Raw genomic sequence first — 20,544 nt, forward strand, 5'->3', positions numbered from 1 at the left:
TCATTTGCTGTTTATGCAGCATTACATTACATGTTTACAAACTGTGGGGTCTATGATATCATACTATTCACGGATTTGTCGAAGCAGAATCGCTACAAAAGCCATTTTTCGAGATTGTATCTGCCTTTGCCGCTACACTGCAAATAAGTTGTAACAATTATTTTCTCCAAGTGAAAGTTTGCTTTGATATGGTAACCTATATTTTAACATCGCAGATGCTCCAACAATTTCATGCAGAAGTGTGTAAGATGGGAACGAGGGACAACAATAAGTTTTAGGGGCTCTGAGCAAAAAAATAAAAAATAAAAAAAGTAGCAATAGAGCAGGGGTGTCTGTAACAAACTGGACACAAACAACTCATAATACTTGTCACAAATATTTGCATTATTTACATTAGTCCACCTAAAACTTTATTTGTGTGAGCTTATGGCGACATTTGTTTTATTTATGTTGTCATAATAAGAAAATGCAGCGCAGATAAATGTAAACTCATTCATAAATGCGTGTTGATCCAGAGTGTAGTGTGACCAAATATGCTATCGCCATTATTCAATTTTTTGTCTGTGGTTTCTGTTCTTTTAGGCAGAGTTTCCTGCTGTGTTCACCACTAGTTTAGGCCTTTTTGTTCTTTGATCTCTAAAAATTTTATTCACAGACATATTTTAAAACCTTAAAATGGATGGTACTCTAAACATGGATGGATCAGAATTACTGATATTGTGCACTGTCTCTATTAAATAAATTGGCATACTTGAGTTCAGAGCAGGGCAACTAAAATGGTGAGGTTTGAAGGACAAAAATTACCAGGAAAGACTAAGAGATCATAATATCAGTGGTGGAACATTCAGGGTCGCGACTGCGACCGGGCCCTGGAGTCCTGCCAGTCAGGCGGGCCCAAGGGGTGCCGAGGGGTCGTTTTCAGGTTGGGGGGCTTAACAGATTCTCACACTGGATGTATAGCTTGGAGGCAGGAAGAGCAAGAGGAGATGTGATAGAAACAGTTAAATACTTTAAGGGATTTAACAAAGTACAGAAAGGAAGTTTATTTTAGAGGGCATAATCTAAGTTTCGATTTAAGAAAATGTTACTTTAATAAAAAGATGGTTGGTAAATAGAATAGCTTCCCAGCACAAGAGGTAGAGGTTAATGCATTGAATAAATTTAAACATGCATGGGATAGGTATAAAGATATTGGGAATCCAAGGCCTACAACTAGGACTAATTTAAGGTCTGATCTCTACACCAGAAACAATGGACAGACTAGATGGGCCAAATGGTTCCCATCTGCTGTAAAACTCAATGTTTGTATGTTAAATATATGTGTAGAAAGAAGGGAGTGATGGACACTGATTACATTAAGCTCTCATGCATTCTAAAATTGTAATTTTAAAAGTAACTTCTGAAATGAATTACCTCAGACTTGCTCATAGCAACACAAGAATATTTTCTATAGAGTAGACAATGCAGTTTGGCTTAGAAATGAGCTATTGCAGCTCTGACCTGTCTGTGTGTCTTTACTGTCTGGTGATGTTCAAAAGATAGGAATTTCCACAAATGTATGAAAAAAAACAGGATTTTTGGCACTTTTGAAAAGAGCTATGAGTGTTTCTTTTTTGAGGTGAACATAAAGTAGAAACATCTGCTATAAAACATTTTTTAGTTTTTGCTATTGAAGGGTACACTCTACCAATGTATCTCCTATAAAACAGTCCAGCTAAAATTGTCTAATCCTAACCACTTTAGAGTTTTTTGATATGTGTGGTTTTTTTTTTGTTTAGTTTAGTTTTAGTTTGAATATTCTGTTTGCAGTTTTTTGGTTTCTGTTTTTATTCCTTATCATAACGTGGTTATATCAATAATTGTAAAGGCATTAAATATGTACTAATCATCGTAGTATATATAAACAGTTTGCACATCAAGAAAATTATACATAATGCTGGTTGCCCACTGTAAACATCTTCCACCAACTAAATCGTGAAGTAGAGATGCAGTTCTCCCATCCTAACCTTTTAAAAACAATAAGGATCACTATAAGGATAATTACTTTACATTACATTCATTTATACATGCTAGATTCCCTAGCACTATTATAGTAGGGGACAGTGACAATATTTAACAGACAATAACACTATAAAAAAAAAATCCATGAAATATTTTTATGTTAGGTCCTTCTGACATAGGTTCAGGCAGTCCTTTAATAATCACAAGTCTTAATAAAAGACTGACTGACCAAAACGTATGTTTAGTAATACACAACTGGCATTGGTGGTATATTTATGTTGAGGTCTGCCCTAGGCCTGACCTGGGGCATAATACACACAGTGCTAGGTATATATACCAATCAGGCTGCACTGGACAGTCTTCTATAATGTAAGTGTGCAGTTTGCAAGTTAGAACATTGATTTCTCCAACTGGATCATTGGAAAATGGACCACTAAGCTGGTCAGCCTAGAGCTGTATTTTCCTACTGTCAACCAATAGTGGAAGCTCATGGTCATTGGAATGGCAAAGGTATCAGTACCAACAAATCACTTCTGTTTGACATGAAGACTCTTGAAGTTACAACTGAATACCAGGTTTCTTGGCAAAACCATCACGGCAAACTCAGAAGCATAATGTACAGTAGTTATAGGTACTAATGAACACAGATGGAAAGTGCTGTACTTATTGCAGTGCCTGATAACCCTTACCACTTTACTACAATATCTGTCCATACATCCTAGACCTGTTCTTCGCATAGGAAGGAGAGTCGTTGATACCTTACTTAATATGCATATGCAAATGTAGCATCATAATACGTCTTAATGATATATTACAAACTGCTAACAGGACAAACGTATTATTAAAGCTAGTGTCTCTGGCCAGACAAGCAAGTCAGTCACTACCTGGGTGAAGAAAAATCTCATTAGCAGAGTCTTGAGTATTTATTTGTTGCAAACAATTTACAATGATCTACATGCCTCCATTTAAATTCATTTTACATAGTGCTCACTTACTTGCATTTGTAGTTCTCTGGCGTAAAGTTGTGCTCGTGTGGAAATTGGGAATCCCACCTCTGACAAAGAATTCCATTGTATGTTGTTCTTACGGTACCACGGTATCCTTCCCCTTGACCTTTTATACAGTCTATAGTAAGGTCTGTATTGTTCACAATGCTATATGCTTTAAGAAAACACATTGCATTAATTAAGATACATATAGTAATTTAATCAATATGATCTAGGAATAGTAGTGATTCATGTTTTAAAAGTATGACATGCAAAGTAAGCATGGTTATGAAGCTATTTCAAAATAAAAACACAGACAGGAGCACGGAGATGTAATGTTCTTTTAACACTGTGATGGTTTCTTTTAAAGTTAAGGAGTGGTAAATACATTAAGCAGCTTATCAAACATGTTTATTTCAACTTGCTAAGTTCCTGAAAGACCTCACACAGATGTAGCTACTGTTGTAGCATCATCCACATGGTGGACACAGTGAATTTACCTGTATTTAGCTACTTGTTCTCGTGCCACCCAAGTTAGCCGTACCTCAGATAGCCAAGATCCTCATTGATGCAGGACAAGCCTGCTCACAAGCCTCTTGTTTCTATATCTTCTACTTCCAAGTCACCTGCCAAATCCATACTGCACTGAACCCTGGACCCTATGTGTGTTCGGTGGTAGGTAAGTGATACTGCTTCCCAGCAATGGTAGAGGTTAACACAGCAAGGGAACATGCATGGATAGGTATCATAGCTATCGTGACTAAGAACTGATTCAAGATGAATGTAATAACTTTAATGTTATTTTTAATCTTTATCCTCCCCTGTCTGTGAAAGCCCTACCAAATCCACAGGTTCTGTACAAATAAATGTAATGTTAATGGTCTGTTTTAAGTTCACCAGCCCAGCTCTCTGAACCCTGCACTCTGTATGGATGAATGTGGACTGGTTAAGACTTTTATTGAAGCATAGTTGATAGCCTATTCTCTAAGGATTTAACATATAACCAGTTTTTTATCACCAGTCCTTACATTAATGCTTAATTCCAGTGCTGTTCTTTGTTATACTGGGTATCAGCATTGCTTAACAAACCAGAAATATTCTATTTATGGATTATTCAGGGCTTAACTCACAAGCTTATTTCACTGGGGTGCCTTGTGACCTTGGACCCCAGCAAATACAATGCAAATTGCATTGGCAGCTGCTGCTTCTTGCTAAGCTCTGGGGAAACATGCCAACAACTCGTGTTCAGAGACTCTTTCTCCCCAGCTGAGATCTGAGTCCCTGTTGAATACCACATTGGTTTAAATAGAAGGGTTTTTGTACAATAATTTTCTTTCTACAATCAGGGTTTCACAATTTTCACTATACATTAGATTTTTTAATGTACCCAATTTGCAGCCAATAGTTGGTGAGGGGTTGCCCATTTGAGGTCATTGCTATTTCAGGTGACAGATGTACAAAGTCCGGTCTAGTGTTACAGTAACCAGTCTAAACAGAACCTCTTGCAGGTAGAGTGTCAAAGCAAGAACCCTGAGCTAAATAGTTATATATTTATATCCAAGACATGTTTAAGATTCCCATGCAGATCACATATACCACATAAAACAGCAGAGAACCATTATTTACTCCAAACAACGAGGGCCAACTGGGGATGAACAGCAGCCATTAAAATATGTTTGTGTGGCCCCTGGTTTAGTATGTATCGCCATATGCTACCTCTACGAATGCATGTATCCAGCTGGTGGCTGCACACTGAAGGACCTGATCTGCCGCTCGAGCAGCGGTAATGTTAAGTGTGTGACCCTATCAACCTCCAGGCCTTCCAACAGCGTACACAAATACTGTTTAATGTAAAGTTACCTAAAACCCTGCATACTAATATGGGAATCAGTACCTCGATCATTTAGCTATATGCTAAACCTTATAAATGAATGGGACATGAGAACATGAGTACCATCTGAATTAATAAACCGTTATCGTGCTCACAACAGCTGTGCAGTTTACTAATCCATATTATTTTGTGATTATTTCCAACATTTTCCTTAAATGTAACTTTTTATAAAATAAAAATAATAAAAACTCAATTTTCATTGTGAATTGATTATTATTTCATGTGGACAATTAAATAAAAGTAGAATTAAAAAAGTAGATTACTTGATAATGTTTTTTCTTTTTTTAAAGCAGTTCTAAAACTGTAGGTCCACTTTGAAGCTGCATACATATGTATATATGTCTAGACTGGCATGTAGAGTTAATTCACTAAAACAATGTAAATTAGCAAAGCCACAGGTGAGTCATTTTTGCTCATTGCAACCTTTAACATTTCGCTGCAGACATGATTCTGTAAAACTCATTTGTATTTTGGAAAGACCTAAGGCCAAAGCTAATTGCAAAGGTCGCATAACTTAGACCTCCAATAACAATTGTGACTAATGGACACAGGAGTGAGTCAAAGTTCCAAAATAATAGTGGCGTAAAATAGGAAATATTGTAGTATAGTAAAGATAATGGCAGACTTATTTTTACAAAGCTATATAGTGACGTGCAATAAAGAAAAGTATAAAAAATATATATATACAAATAAAATATTCTACATATACTACATGGCTGTACTGGCTTATTTAAAAGTTAGTAATTGTGTATAGAGGCATACACTGGCAAGAAAGTTATGTATCTACACAGACAGATGTACTTATAGGTATGTATGTGTGTGTATGTATATTATATATATATATATATATATATATATATATATATATATATATATAGTAATTTTTATTCTTGGTAAAACCTCACTGTAGAAAACACAGGAAGCTGAAAAAAGTATAAAAAAATTAATTTCCAGGGAGTCAGAGAACATTAAAGAACATATCTACACCTATCTGTCCAAACATATTCGTAACTAGATATGTCTGTGTTTTCTTCAATTCCTTAAGTGTGTTTGCCTGCCTATTCCAGGTATCCACTAACCTTTCTATGAATTACAGTTTTCTCACATTACCTCTGAGTATTCTACCTTCTAGTTCTGGCACTCCTTTTTTTTTATTATAATGTTTACCTCCTTATTTAATCCCTTGACATTCTCTATGTCTATCACATCTTAACCCTTCCCTTTGCTCTTCTAGGGGTGTACATGTTAAGATTGTTTTCTGGTATTTTAGTAATACATACAACTTTGGATCTTAGTTGCACAAGCCTATTAGAAAATAGCACACAGTTAGATGTATACATGTATGCAAAAAAACACATTGCATACACAGAAAGATTAAACAAATGTAACTAAATGGAAACAAAAACATTAAACAGAACACAGCTAAACGCCATAGTATTACTATTATTTTCTCTGCATGCTTCAGTTTGACATCTTGATTAAAGGTACAGAACAATAAAAAAATGAAAGAATACATTTTCTTTTAACTCACCACAGGGTTTAATTGCACAGAACTCCCAGGGGGTCTCGGGGTCAAGCGTGTAACACCACGGCCTAGACTTGCCATCCGGGTTTCGGCAGTAATTATCATCCAGTCCCTTATTAGGATATCTGGAAAGGCAGAGGCAAAAAAAACGTACATGTGTCATCCAAGCATGACTGACAGACACTGATCACCTTTCAGTTTAAAGGACCCAATTAGCATGGATTTCATGAACGCAGCATGGCATTCCAAACTCATTAGGGGAGCTGGTAATAACAGGAGGGAAGGACATCTTTTCTCTGGGTAATGAGATATGCAATGTTTTGCTTGTTACTTGAGAATTAGACGGATTAACGTTATTATTTTTAAAATCATTATGTGCTTTATGCTGCATGTTTGTCATTATCCCCCTCTTATTATAAAGCCATATATTCTGCATAGAATAGCATAGTAATTGATTGCCAATTTCCTATCAACTTAAACCTTAAAAAACCACAATCTGCTGATTATCTACATTGATCTCACTTTTTCGAAAATTGAATTACTTGCCGTAAAGCATTATTCTGCATGTGTGGTTAGGACTGGGTTTCTTACTTGGTAAAGAAAGTAGCTTTTAACAAGGTACTATCAAAAGTTTCTAATATAATTACAATACAGGGGATTTTTTTTAATACCGCTACATAAGTAAATATACAGTTCAGAGATGTAAAATTGTGTTAAATATGATTTGCCTATATGTAGCTCTATTTACTTGCAAATTTTGCCTTTGACAGTAATACATAAATTTCATTGGATATTGTTCAGTTTTATACAACACTTGCCAGTCTGTGTTAAAAGAAATACCGTATTGGCCCGATTATAGACCGGACCCCCCCCACTACAAGTATTTAAAGTGGGGGTGCAGTCTATAATCGGAGGTTAGCGCAATTCGTACCGTCCGACACACGGGACATGCAGTTCTGGGCTCCGGGCAGGTGTTTTTTTTTTTTTTTTTTATATATCATTTACCCTCCTCTCTGGCAGCAGGTGGGCGTCTGCACGATGTTGCTGGGGCTTCTATGACAGAGCGCCGGCGTGACATGACCTTCCGGTGCTCTTTCACTGAGTGTCAGCATAGAAGCTCTGGCGGAAGTGGGAAGAAGCAGCAGAGGTTGTGTAAGTGCATTGCGCTGATGCCCACCGGCTGCCCCCGCTAGACACCATGGAGTCCGGGGATGCATTGTATGTGAGGGGGAGGGGAGCAAAGCGGCATATCAGGGTGGCATAAACATATCATAGGGCAGAGTGGCATATCTGGAGTTATAAAGCATATCTGGGGAGAAGAGGGGCATATCTGGGGGGAAGAGGGGCATATCTATAAGTAAGGTGCATTATGAATTAAGGGGGGGATACCTTAAAATGACTATTGGTGTTTTGTTTGTATATAACCTATGCTGACTAACTGCATAATAGATACCAAAAATGCATGTATTATTGTTCATTAGATAAAATACCGCTTTACCCTTCCACTCATGTGTATTTTTTCTCTAAAAATATTTTGTTCTTTAAAATAGCACCAAACTTTAAGGGTGCGGCCTATAATAAACCCAATACGGTACATATTTATAGATATTTATAAATTCAGTCTTTAGAATCTTATGTTTTCATATATATTTACATATGGGATGAAGGCACAATTGATCATCATCATCATCATCGTAAATTAAAATCCCACTAGTTCCGGTATATTCTAAGTACTTAGACATGGCACTGAGTGTAAAGGATCGATATAACTGAAACCTTAACAGTGTCTGAAAATACCAGGCTTTGTAAATAGAGAAGTCCGTCTGAAGCATCGACATTCCAAAGGCCTGTTCTACATTCATTCCAATGTTACACATTTCACTGCCCACTGGATCCTAAAGTCTGCCATCCGTCCCATATAGCGGCTTGTTCTTCAATTCATTATCAAGCCATTACTGAAGTACTACCGCAATTAGGTATTTTTAAAATAAGAGACATACCAAATTGCCATTTGAAAAGTGAAATAACATAAACACTTTTTGTTTGACCTACAAGGGAATGCATGCAATTCAAAAACAACATCAAGAAAGACAAGTATTTAATTTGGTATTCCCTGCCTTTATGGAAATTCCAGCATAATTAAAATCATCTGTCTTACTTTGTTTAAAAAGTGTTGTCATAGGAGTTCAAAGGCTGCAATTTCTTTTACCTTCACCCATAAATAGTCAAAGTGATTTAATAGACCTATTACAGAACATAACTTCAGAAAAACCCTTTCATACCATAAAAACATAAAAATAATAGAGGGCAACATTTGCTTGGTTTATTTACTATGTATGCTGCTCATGAGCCATCAGCTGTTGTGGAGCAAAATATACTTAATATATTGTAATATGGAATAAGTAATGCAGACGAGTGAGAGCAGAATCCTTCTTGAGTACATAGAGTACATAAAGAAAATCCAAAGACAATAAGAAACATTTTTTATTCTAGTCCTATAATCTTTAAACTATTACAACATTATTCTACTAATAAAATGATAACACAACCGACTAAGACAACTGCTTAAAATTGTAGCGTAATTTGGAAACACACAAGCGTTGAACAAAATCATATTTTACATGTTTATTAGTAAGTACTTTAGTGGATACTTGTAATGTTAGTAGATAATTAGTAGTAACTAGATAATTAGTAATGTTGTTTGCTAGGGAGCGTAATTGTATTTAGACCCACATTCCACTACTATACAGCACAGTTCTATACAATTGTTTACTGTATAGTTAGCTTGTTTGGTTTATATTAAGGTACAGAATTTTATCATGTTAACTGTGTAAAGAAAATTATTAACTTTGGTAAGGATGACATATATACTGAATTGCATTAAATTGTAAGCTATCAAGGCTAATTGGATCTCTTCTTCAAGCATACTATGATTCTTTAATATTAGAACATTAATGAGACATGACTTTCTCACAATATAAAATATTAAATATAGTTTTTTTTTCTCTCTCTCTCTCTGTATATATATATATATATATATATATATATATATATATATATATATATATATATACATATAAATATTAGTGTATATATAATGTCATGTGACCATTTATGTCCGTAACTCATACCGCAAGACAATGCAGTAACAACCGCCGTTCTTAAGCCTGCAGCTGTGCAGATTTTTATGATATACTAATAATTTGATGTATACAGTTTATTATGAAGAAATTAAGTCTGCGATCATGATGTAGCCAGAGGCTAAAATGTCTTATTATTCTACAGTATTATTTTAAGTGGTTTACAGAAATATGATTTTATAAGCTCTATTAAAAATAATATGCAGCTGTGGACTAACTTAAAGGTGTATCAAGCACAAATATTAAAAAAACACAGATGCTTTATACCAACTCTAAAAAAAAAAAAACACAAGTTAAAGATCTGGGGGAAAGTTTTAATCCAAAATGTGGATTTGTGGTAGAATTAAAATGACTCATAAAGAGCAATAGAGAAAATGATTTCCTTCACAGATTTTTTGTATCTGTTACGTCTTTAAATCTACTACCTGGAAAAAGTATGATATTTCCTCCTTTTTATTAGCTTTGGGTCCTTAAAACATGTTTCTTACACATGTACTGTTTAATGTATTCTTTGAATAAAATGTAGTCAGACGAAGAATGTTTGGATATCTGAAAGTAATTTAACGATGGTCTTGTCAAATACACTACTAAAATGCATTAGGGTTGTTCAATCATATTCAACAGCTATACTTTAATCTATATGAATAGTTAGAATATTTTAAGTGGCTATTTAGTTTAAGCCTTTGGAAAGCTGGGATGGTGGTTAAACTATTAATTCCATGTCCTCTTGTGTATCCCTTCTCTTCAACTGTCAACGATGTAGGAATAGGAGGGATGATAATAGTGGGGGGATAAGTATGCAGATCCTGAGAACACAGTTTCAATGGTTGCTCTCATGGGTTTCTAATACACTTATTTGCTTTATTACTGTTGGTAAGCATCATTACATGGGTTGATTGGGTGTATAGAACTGTAGGATTTGAGAAAAGCAACAGATTGCTTTAACAGTAATGCAACAATGGATGTTCCCCTTAGGGGAACCATTGGGGCTCTTGGCTCATTCTTTGATTTCTTCCCACCACACTGGTCATTGGTATCTTACACATGTATAACATGTTGTACATCTGATGTTTTTTTTGTTTTGTTTAACTCATTCACTGAACTGATTTGTTTTATCAATGGCCTATTTTCAGATGGAAATAGCTACTCTTCTTTATTCTAGCCAACGTATCACTCAATATTGTAATTTGGTTGAGAATTTCATTACACTATACATAAATTATGTTTTTCTTCCAGTGATTTTATGGTGCGGTTTACTATCGATCACCCATAATAAGTATTTTATATTGGCTTTTTAAATATAAACCAAAATAAAAGTTAGCCTGAGATATAATATTGACCCTAGTGTCATTATTCTAAATAATCATCTGAGCTTCCAAGCCTTAAAGAGGAGCTGATAACCTTCACGCCTTTTTGGGGAAAGCAACAAATATGCTTTAAGTATTTAATGATTTCATTACTTTTTTTCATCTTAAAAAAAAATACTTTTATTTCAAAGCAGTTTGGACCATGGCTCACCTAGGGTAAAACATTTTCTCAGTACAACAATTCTGAATATGCATCTGGGTAGAAGATAAATTGGTAATCGTCGTTAAACTACAACAGGTCCAATCAATGTCTCACAGCTTAGATCTTGTTTGATGAGCGGTCACTGCTTAATGTCAGATGTCAGTTCTTTACTGGCAACAGCAACTTGAAATTTTTGCTTTTAATTTAATATACTTCATTGTGACAGGTTGGAGTATATTACAAAATTCTTTGCTGACAGGAAGACTGAGGGGGAATTATAGAAACTCATATATTATAGATATGAATATAACTAATAAAAAATTATATATTTTTTTTAAAGTTCACATGGCATGTGGAATTATCAATCAGCTTTTTTTTTTTCTTTTGATTGAACTTATCTGTTAGAAAAAAAAGAAGCGTCAGGACTAGATGTGATTTAAGGTTAGAGGGTGTAAAACTGAAGGGTTATGTAAAAAAATTGTAGATGTACATAAAGCTATTCTAAAAAACAACAGTAGAAATGTATTCAAGAAGGGTATACTAGAGGTGCCAAGCAGTCCTTTTCTACTGTTCCTATGTAACTTTGTAAACCTAAAAATGAAAGCATGCACTTACAGAATGTATTTATTCATATTCATTCATTATTTTTTATTCCTGTACTTGCCTGTTAGGTAAGTGGATACAGTCCAGAGAAAATGGAGTAATAGCCCATTACCTGTGTAAGAAATGCATTCAGTCATGGGAATTTGCTAAACCAGTAACCTTTTGACTGCTTTGTCAAAGAGACACAATGGGGGGTTATAACAAAGGGCGATTCTGGTGCAAAATCGTAAAAGTTGAGCAATCAGCAGGAGGATTCCATGGGTTGCTGAGGAGACTCCTCTACTTTGCCCCAGAATCGCTCATTTGTTTCCTATTATTATGATGGTTTGATTCATGTGTCTGCGTGAAAGACAAAGCAGTGATTTCAGGCCAGTAATCCTTTAAAAAAACATAAAACTGACACTTCTGGTTTTTCATATCCCTCGATCATATAATATATTTAGATGTAATTTTTAAGAGAAGGTAGATGCATTTTGGAAGAAGGTCAAACTGCTTCCATACATACATACATTTTTAGTGATACCCAATGTGCATGTTTAGGTATGTTGAACATTATTAGTCCAAACTGTTATTTGGTGCACTAGTTATGTTCTGCTTACCCACTGTACAGCTCTACAGAATATGATGGCACTATGGCACTATGTGTATATGTACTTATGTCTGTGTATATGTATATATATATATATATATATATATATATATATATATAATATGTGTCTGTATATAGATAGATAGATAGATAGATAGATAGATAGATATAATATTGCTTGGCAGGCAAGTGAGGTTACCTTGGACACAGTACACATTGTGCTCTGTACCACCATATGTGACCACCTATGCAAACAGATGATGGTGACTTTCCTAAGAAACCAAAACTTTAGCGGCTCATTGGTAATCCTGCATATTTACACTTTGTATAGCTCTGACCTTCTACAATGCTGTTAAGTAGTATAGAGTCTTGGTGCGTGCTTAGCAAGGTATCATCTTAAGCCATTTATGCGATAATAATATGCCACAATCACGCCAAAATATTTCTTTTATTTAATGGTTTGGTGCCGGACTGCAATTATTATTTGACTAAGGCCATGGAGTAACTGTCCTTAACAACCCAACTCTATGAAATGTATCCCTTAAACGTATGAAAAATATACATTGCAGTTAAATGAGATGTTTAGGTACAATAATATGGAACACATTTATGTCCATATCGATTTAAATATATGTGATTTTGAATAGGCACAAGAAGAAACATTATATTGTGTTAACTTAGGATTTCAGAAACAATTTCACTGACATTTAAGGGAACAATCAATTTCCTGGTCGGACTGCTTTCTGGTTGGAAAACTGATATTGAGTTCAACATTGATATTAAATTCAAGCCACCTTTTGTCTTGATGAACATTATTTTGAAGAAGATGTGACATTTGAAGTGGTTTAAAGTCAGCATACATTTAGTTCCTAATTTCTTTAAGTAACTAGGACTGGAGTCCAACTTGGAGTCCAATGCTTTGTATTAAATTGCAATTGGAAAAAAATAGTTTAACATACTTTACACTATAGTTTTAAAAATAGCCAGAACTACTGTTAAAACAAATCACAGAAAAGGTAGCATAAATTGAATCAGCATTATACCTAGCAGTAGGCAATATAGTTCTTTAATTAACAAAATGACCCGATTGTAACTTTTATTGGTGCAAAAAGACTAAAGTGGGACACTAAAGGGTGCTTGAATGGAATTCATTCCACTACCTGCGTTTCTTAGTGGTAAAAGTTATTTTACTTGAGGGAGGTATAATTGAAGATACCCATGTTCATTATATTATTTCTGCCCCACCGCATAGTGGGTGGGGGAAGAGGTAGTTAGCGCCCCGCACTCAGCTCTCTTGGCCGCGATTGAAAAGAATATTTTAAGCCACAGACACAAGCAAACTTCTTGTATTTTGGTGAATCTGTGGGTTATTTTGTAAGCGTTAGAATGCGGGGGGCCATGAGACCTCAGTCACTTCTAATCCTTTGAGTTGACCTTTAACTCGACTGACCATTCCATTTCTTAGTGAATAGACTCAAATAAATGGTCCTGAATTTTTCATCTAACGTTTATCTTAAACTATAAATCAAACAGTTAGACTTGAGCAGCGGCTTTTTTTTAAAGTATCTATGTATTTGTTTTCATATTTGCTTATTATTTTACACAAACTTTTATCTGCTTTAAATATTTTAAATACCAAATCATATTTTTTTTTTGTTTAAAAAGTATATCAAAAACTCTTACCTCTCTGGACGAAATTTATGCCTGTGCGGTCTTTGTAGATCCCAACGTTGACATTCTTTTCCTGACTCTGTATAGTCCATTGGCCCTCTGTAGTGCTCGCCATTACAAGACACACATTCCACTGGAAATGAAAACATGATTTACTTATTTAAATCAATAGCTCCTACAAAGGAGTGTCCTGTACATCCCTAAATACAATATACATTATAACTGGTTTTAAATTGTATATATGCCACATCTTACAGGAATATTAAAAGTAAATTAATGAATTACAACATTATTGAGATCTTGTTTTCATTTATTTTGATTATTTTCTAAATTAATGATAAGGTTTAAAAAAGTGTAACAAACTTGATATCCTATATGAAATTATAAAATGACATGTCCTTTTCGCTATCAAATATTCCATAAATACTCTCTGATCAAAGGTAAACAATTTATTTATAAAGTTACCCTTTAAAATACATGTATTTAAATAATCAAAAAGAAAATTAAGCATTTGGAATATCTGATGCACATTTGTAACTGCTATCAGCATTAATTGTATGGTGCAAATCAGAAAAGAAAAAAATATATAGTTATTAAACATAATAGAAAAAACAATTTTGGTATTTAAATACCTTCTGAGCAAAACGGGATGCCACATACTTCATGACGAACCTCTGGACTCTTGGTGAAACACCAAGGACCTCCCTCTTCTCCTCTGGGGTTCCGGCAATAGTTCTCCTTAAGGTCTTTACCTCGATAGCTCGAAGGCAAAAAGCTAGTTTTAAAATGACAGTACAGCATAAGAGTGCGTGCAAATGTTTTATTGATGGTTTTTCTAAAACAGTCTAAGATATCAGTTTTTAGTATTTATTTAATACGAAAAACATTGGTCATTAAATTTGTGTATCAATATGTCATGCCTAGCTTCTTCTCCCTTTTTTTTTTTTTAAAGTAGTGGGCATTTCATGAAATTGTTAATTGATTCTGTTGATTCTGTTGATTTTGAACAACAGAGCTAGGTGGTGCCCAATGCCAACCAGAATGCCCCATGCAGCGCCCTAACTGACAGAATAGGATTAACATGCACATTTCCCCTAGGTAAGGTTACCATTTAGAACCTCCTGCTTGCATCATTAGTAGACAAAAAAATATTTTTGTTAATAATTTTATTTAAGGACAATCTTCTCCTAGTGAAACGGTGCATTGGCTGCACCCCCAATCTTTCACCCTACATCTACACAAGGATCCTCCACTGCCGATGATGCTATGACTTTGCATACATTATGTCATGGCCATGGGGATCATGGCACACGTGACATAATGTTTCCACAGACAGAAAGGGACATATTTGCTGTTTTTAGAAAACACCAAAAAAATAGTTGCCTGCGCACTATCCCAAATCCCTATGCTTTTATTGTACTATTTGATCAATAAAGTCAAGGTTGACTCTAGAATGGGAAAATGAGGAGAACAATGTGTTTGTATAAATATAAATTGGACTGTGCTAAGAGAAGGGGATGGAAATGGTGGTGGTTGGGGATAAAGATTAACACGGCAACTTTAACACCATACATATGTACATTCATACACCCACTCTAACACTTTACACATACATGCACACATACAACATACATACAATATACACATATATACAAAGATACACACAGCCACTCCATAATACATAATACATAAATATATACACAAGTTGACATTCGGGGAACCTTCCTTGATTTTTTATTTAATTTAACAACAAACTAAGCAAAGTTATTTCAAATGTCAAAGTATATAATTAAATCATTAAAAACAATAAACACAACTTCTTAGATTGCATTTTAGTAATACAAAATTATCTTGAAACTATTTCAGTTTTACGCTTGCACAAGCAACAGGAAAATTTTTTGCACAACATAAGATTTCTGCGTACACAACTACTAAAAATTAGAATGAACATTGATCCTAATTGTGTTGTTCGATGATAGTGTGTCTGCTCTTCAAATGTACTAAGAGTAGTTGTTTATCATAATTAAGTAGTTAATTATGATAAAGCTGTTGCAGAGGTTTCCTTTGTATTCTATAAAGACAAACTACTGATTATGTATTGTAAATAACCTTGCATGGCAAGTTCTGTCTCTGCTGCTTCCATATCTCACATCCCCTGCTGTGCTTCTACATCTACAACCAGGGATTTATCAGCATGGTGAATAGGTCACAGATAGCATGAAGGTCATCATTTACTCCTAACACTTTGGGAAACTAATTGTCAATACTCCCCTAGTATCAACCATAATTCACATGTGTCACATATGTCAGTGGTAACTTTAGCCACAGTAACGCTCCCAAAATTAGCAATATTAATTAGCAGCAGGCAATGTACGCATTATTAATTAGCACTCTGTTTTGTAGCAGCTGATTATTCAAGAAGCTTTAACATCTTCAGACTAACGATATTATTGGTTTCAAGCCAAAATACATGTGTTGCAGAGCCCCCTTTTACACAGAAAATGATATAGATAATAGGAATAACATAAGACATGTTTTAATAATCCCTGTGTGTGTATAGTGCTGAAAACAAAAATAATGTCAGTCTCTCTTCCTTTCACTAGCTGAAATACAGTTATTTGGAGTACTAAATATTGTTGAAATCCAATGTATGGAGTTAAGCAAGGTGACATTTTTAAAGTCGTATACATTTTTAATCTGCCCATAAGAACTGTTTTAGGGATTCTTAAACATTCCTCCATCCTATCCTTCTATCACAGGTCTGACAAGATTCATTGAAAAGTTAATGAAGCACAATGGGGTACCCATAAAACCTTGTTTTTTGGGCATGGCCATTAATCTTCCATTATAGAACATTAAAGGTTCTTAAATAGGCATTCATTGTCCTCTTCTGGCAGTGTTTAACCAACAAGTCCTTGTGAGTCACCAATAGTCCTGGTTGTGAATGTATCTCTATTGGTATACAGTAGACTAATTCAGGAAACCTGTTTAATTATATACACACACACACACACACCTTGGGGGATGAATACTTCCAGATGACTTAAAAACAAAACAAAAAAACAGAGAAAGTTGTACTTTCAGTCCATCTGAAGACGAGACCTCTAAGGTTCATTTGTGTGACTCTACATCTCTTTATATTCTGACACAATAGGGGTTATCATGATCTACTTAAGACTTTAGATCATTTGGGGAAACAAGAACCAGCACTGTACATGTGAAGAACACATTGTATTATAGGCTGAGAGACAATGCCCTAGAAGTAAATTCTTCAGAAATAAATTGACCGATAGCTCACAAGGCTTTTTTAATATAAATTAGAAGTTAGCAACCTGAAGTAATCTACATGCTTTGGTTGGTTAATGGTAGTCAAAATATTTTTTCATACAATATCATTAATTAACAGGCTACACCTATATTAATGCACCTAAGGTGTCAATTGTTCCACATTAACATACTTTTGAAGCATTTTTATGAATATAGCTCTGAGACAAATATATGGCCGCCCCATCTTGGACCTTTCATGGTTTCCTGGATTGGGAGTTTTATGAGGCAATGATGCAATGCCAGACATTAGTTATTAACTTAAAGTGGCATATTTAACATTAACCTTATAAATCTAAGTTTACAACAATTTCAAACACAATTTCAAGATGTTTTCTGCTGAATAATACACCATATCTCATACATCTAGTCTGCTTGTTTGGTATTTGGAAATATGTAAATCTGTGATTCATAATCGCAACTCTATAATTAAACAAATTAATGAATGAAAATATTCATTGTAAATGCCTGTTGATACAAATACTATAAATATGTCACTAACTAGCAAGATAAAGGGGGTGTTCTCGGTGGATGCATTAGACATAACCCAGATCAGAGCTAGAGATAAAACAGGACATTACACTCGTTACAAAACACTAGTGGAAAATACCCTACATTTCATTTTTTTTTGCAATAACATTCTTTTAGATAAACACAAACTCCCTTCCTGAAAACAGATGTTGCGACAAACTTGTTTTTTTTTCTTCTTCATTCCAGCCCACACATTAACAAAGAGCAAATGTGCATGTGTTTAATATGTTCCCATTACTGCTTTGCACATCAGCCTTTCCTGATGACATCATCAATTTCTCCTTATTAAACATAATCGCGTGCAGCTACTCCATTTGTCAAATGACCTTTTATGTTCCAACACTACAGCATGAAATAAAATTTAACAATGAAACCAGCTTGCACCCTGATTGGAGGTGGGGATACTTTAAGCTGTGGCTATTCTTGTCTTTTGACCTTTGTCAACCACACGTTAAATCTTAATGCGTTTGGAAATATCAATAATTCAGCAATGCAATACGCAGCAATTAAAATGTACTTATCATCCATAGATCATATTCAAACTTTGTTTGTTTGTTTTTTTGTACTATTTTTACATAATTGTAGAACACATTAAATTTAACCATTTTCAAAATTGACCTGTCTTGTTTTTTAAAACAACTTTAATTAATTTGAAAAACATGCTTCCACTAACACAGAGTTATGGTTTTATTATTGGTGTGTCTTAATATTATAACCCTTTCTACATATTTGCTTATGTATATACACAAGTATATAGGTGGTGTATGTAACAATATATCCAAGACTGTAGCATTAGAAGAAATATGCAAAGAACATGAGAACATCCATTGAGACTTGAGGTAGGACATTTTCAAACACAGTTCAAGAAAGGATTCAATACGGTAGAATCAGTAAAGATATTGAGTTCATCACTTATGAAGGTGGTGCTATCAAGTATAAAATACACTTTTGAATGAATTCCATTCTTCAAAGATGAAAATACAAGCAATTTGGGGGAAATGGTGCCTCTGTTTTTTTGGGGGGGTGTTAGAAGCGTGGTAATTTAATATAATATATAAAATATACATCACCATATATTTTTTACAAAATTAACTATCAATGAGTGCATTTGTATTCTTACCTATGCTCATGGGGTATCATTGAAGTCCACGACTGGCATGCAAGCCCTCTCTTTGTCACATTCCTGGTGCCTTTATAATTACTGCCCTTTCCATGAATACAGTCTCTGATATAATCTAATATTAAGTAATAATATATTAATATACACAAAAAACACCTTTCACAATAAATTTCCAAAAAAGGCATAATAGGCATAATTATAACACATTCATACATCAGCCTTTAACAGGGGAAGCATGTTAATAAGGATGCAAATTCTGGCAGGTATTATCATGATCTTCATTCTATGTGTGTCTTCAAATCAACTCTATTAGCCAAAGAAAAGCCGTAAAAGAATGAGATATGGGACAGAAATATAAAAAATGCTTAATCATGGGCACAACCTAATCGGGACCTGCAGCAGTTAAATGCGCACATCCAGTTAATAACCCCACACAGATTAATTGTTTCTTAAAATGAAAGCAATAACAAATTCAATTTCCTTTTAATGGTAAACACGTATGCAGAGGACAGGTCACCCAAAAGTCCCCTAGTGGTATAAATAGTCACAAAGTAAATTTAATCAGAGAAGTAAAAATTAAATGGCAAAAATCATGTACCGGTTATTAAAAAATCATATAAGTCACATTGGAATAAAAAACGCTTTAAGTTAAACATTACAAATTCTCTTAAAAACTTGGTATTATGCAGTGATTAAGGCTTATTGGAGTGAAACCTGTTCAGCATTCCATTTTGTCTCCTATCTTTTGTTTATTAAATGCCTTTCAGATAATAGTTACTTTATTTGCATCTGGAAATTCAGTGTCTACCAATACCTGCCAGCACATCCGTTCTTGACCTCTAGGTTTATTTGTCTTGCTAAGGGAGAGTAGAGAGCACCGCAGTATGAATGTTGGGTACATTAGCATCTAAATTGCTCTCATTTTGTTTTAGTAAATTAATACACAGCCAAAAAATTGTCTTTCACAATCTATTCCTTAAAAATAAAAATATAATTATGCATATTTATATGGTAACCAAAACATAAGCCTAGAATAGGGGTATGAACTTTATATACTTTAGCTTCTATTGCTTCCAGCAAGATTTCGGACAACTAAAAGCTCACTGAAAATAAGAATGTAAGCAAGTAGAAAGCCAACCTTGCTATCTCCAAGGAACAAAGAAACTTACATGTAAATTACATATAGAAGTGACATGTATTCTTGGTATTTGTATAGAACGTTATGTTTTAACTTCTCTCTGGGTAACACTAACAAGATGGGAAGTATGCAGTGTAAATATGTATATTAACAAATCATTATAAAATGATAATGCTATAAAAAGCAATATTTTTTTATATTGTGCGTTATGAAACGATTCACTATACCTGTGGATATTAAAAGTCTGTAGGGTAAAGGGGGCATTTAAAGGTTTTAAATGGGCCCATACCAATGTATGTTCTGTTGCCTTACATTATTGAATTAATAAGGGCCTTTCAAAATAAAAATAAAACAACTTTAAAACTCATCTAATGATGGGACAAAGTAGACAATTACTTAAATGTTATTTTACAATACAATATTCCTTTGTATTTTAAAATAATAAACCTTAATTTTTTATATCATTTCTCTGCAAGCTCTTATCTCTTCTAACATTCAGGAAATCCTGAAATACAT

At 34.3% G+C, this 20,544-nt stretch overlaps 1 protein-coding gene across 1 annotated transcript in view; it reads right to left on the bottom strand.

The window, feature by feature from the left end:
• The window catches only part of HGF (hepatocyte growth factor), a 50,749-nt gene that overhangs the window by 14,357 nt on the left and 15,848 nt on the right, over positions 1-20,544 (bottom strand). Inside the window, exons 4-8 of the mRNA XM_053463536.1 lie at positions 18,891-19,005; positions 14,548-14,690; positions 13,928-14,048; positions 6,410-6,528; positions 2,997-3,162 (exon numbers count right to left, since the gene is read on the bottom strand). Coding sequence (XP_053319511.1) covers positions 2,997-3,162; positions 6,410-6,528; positions 13,928-14,048; positions 14,548-14,690; positions 18,891-19,005 — 664 coding nt within the window. The remainder of the gene's footprint in view (positions 1-2,996; positions 3,163-6,409; positions 6,529-13,927; positions 14,049-14,547; positions 14,691-18,890; positions 19,006-20,544) is intronic.

The sequence above is a fragment of the Spea bombifrons genome, chromosome 4 (genome assembly GCF_027358695.1).
Source record: "Spea bombifrons isolate aSpeBom1 chromosome 4, aSpeBom1.2.pri, whole genome shotgun sequence".
Classification (NCBI taxonomy): Eukaryota; Metazoa; Chordata; class Amphibia; order Anura; family Pelobatidae; genus Spea; species Spea bombifrons.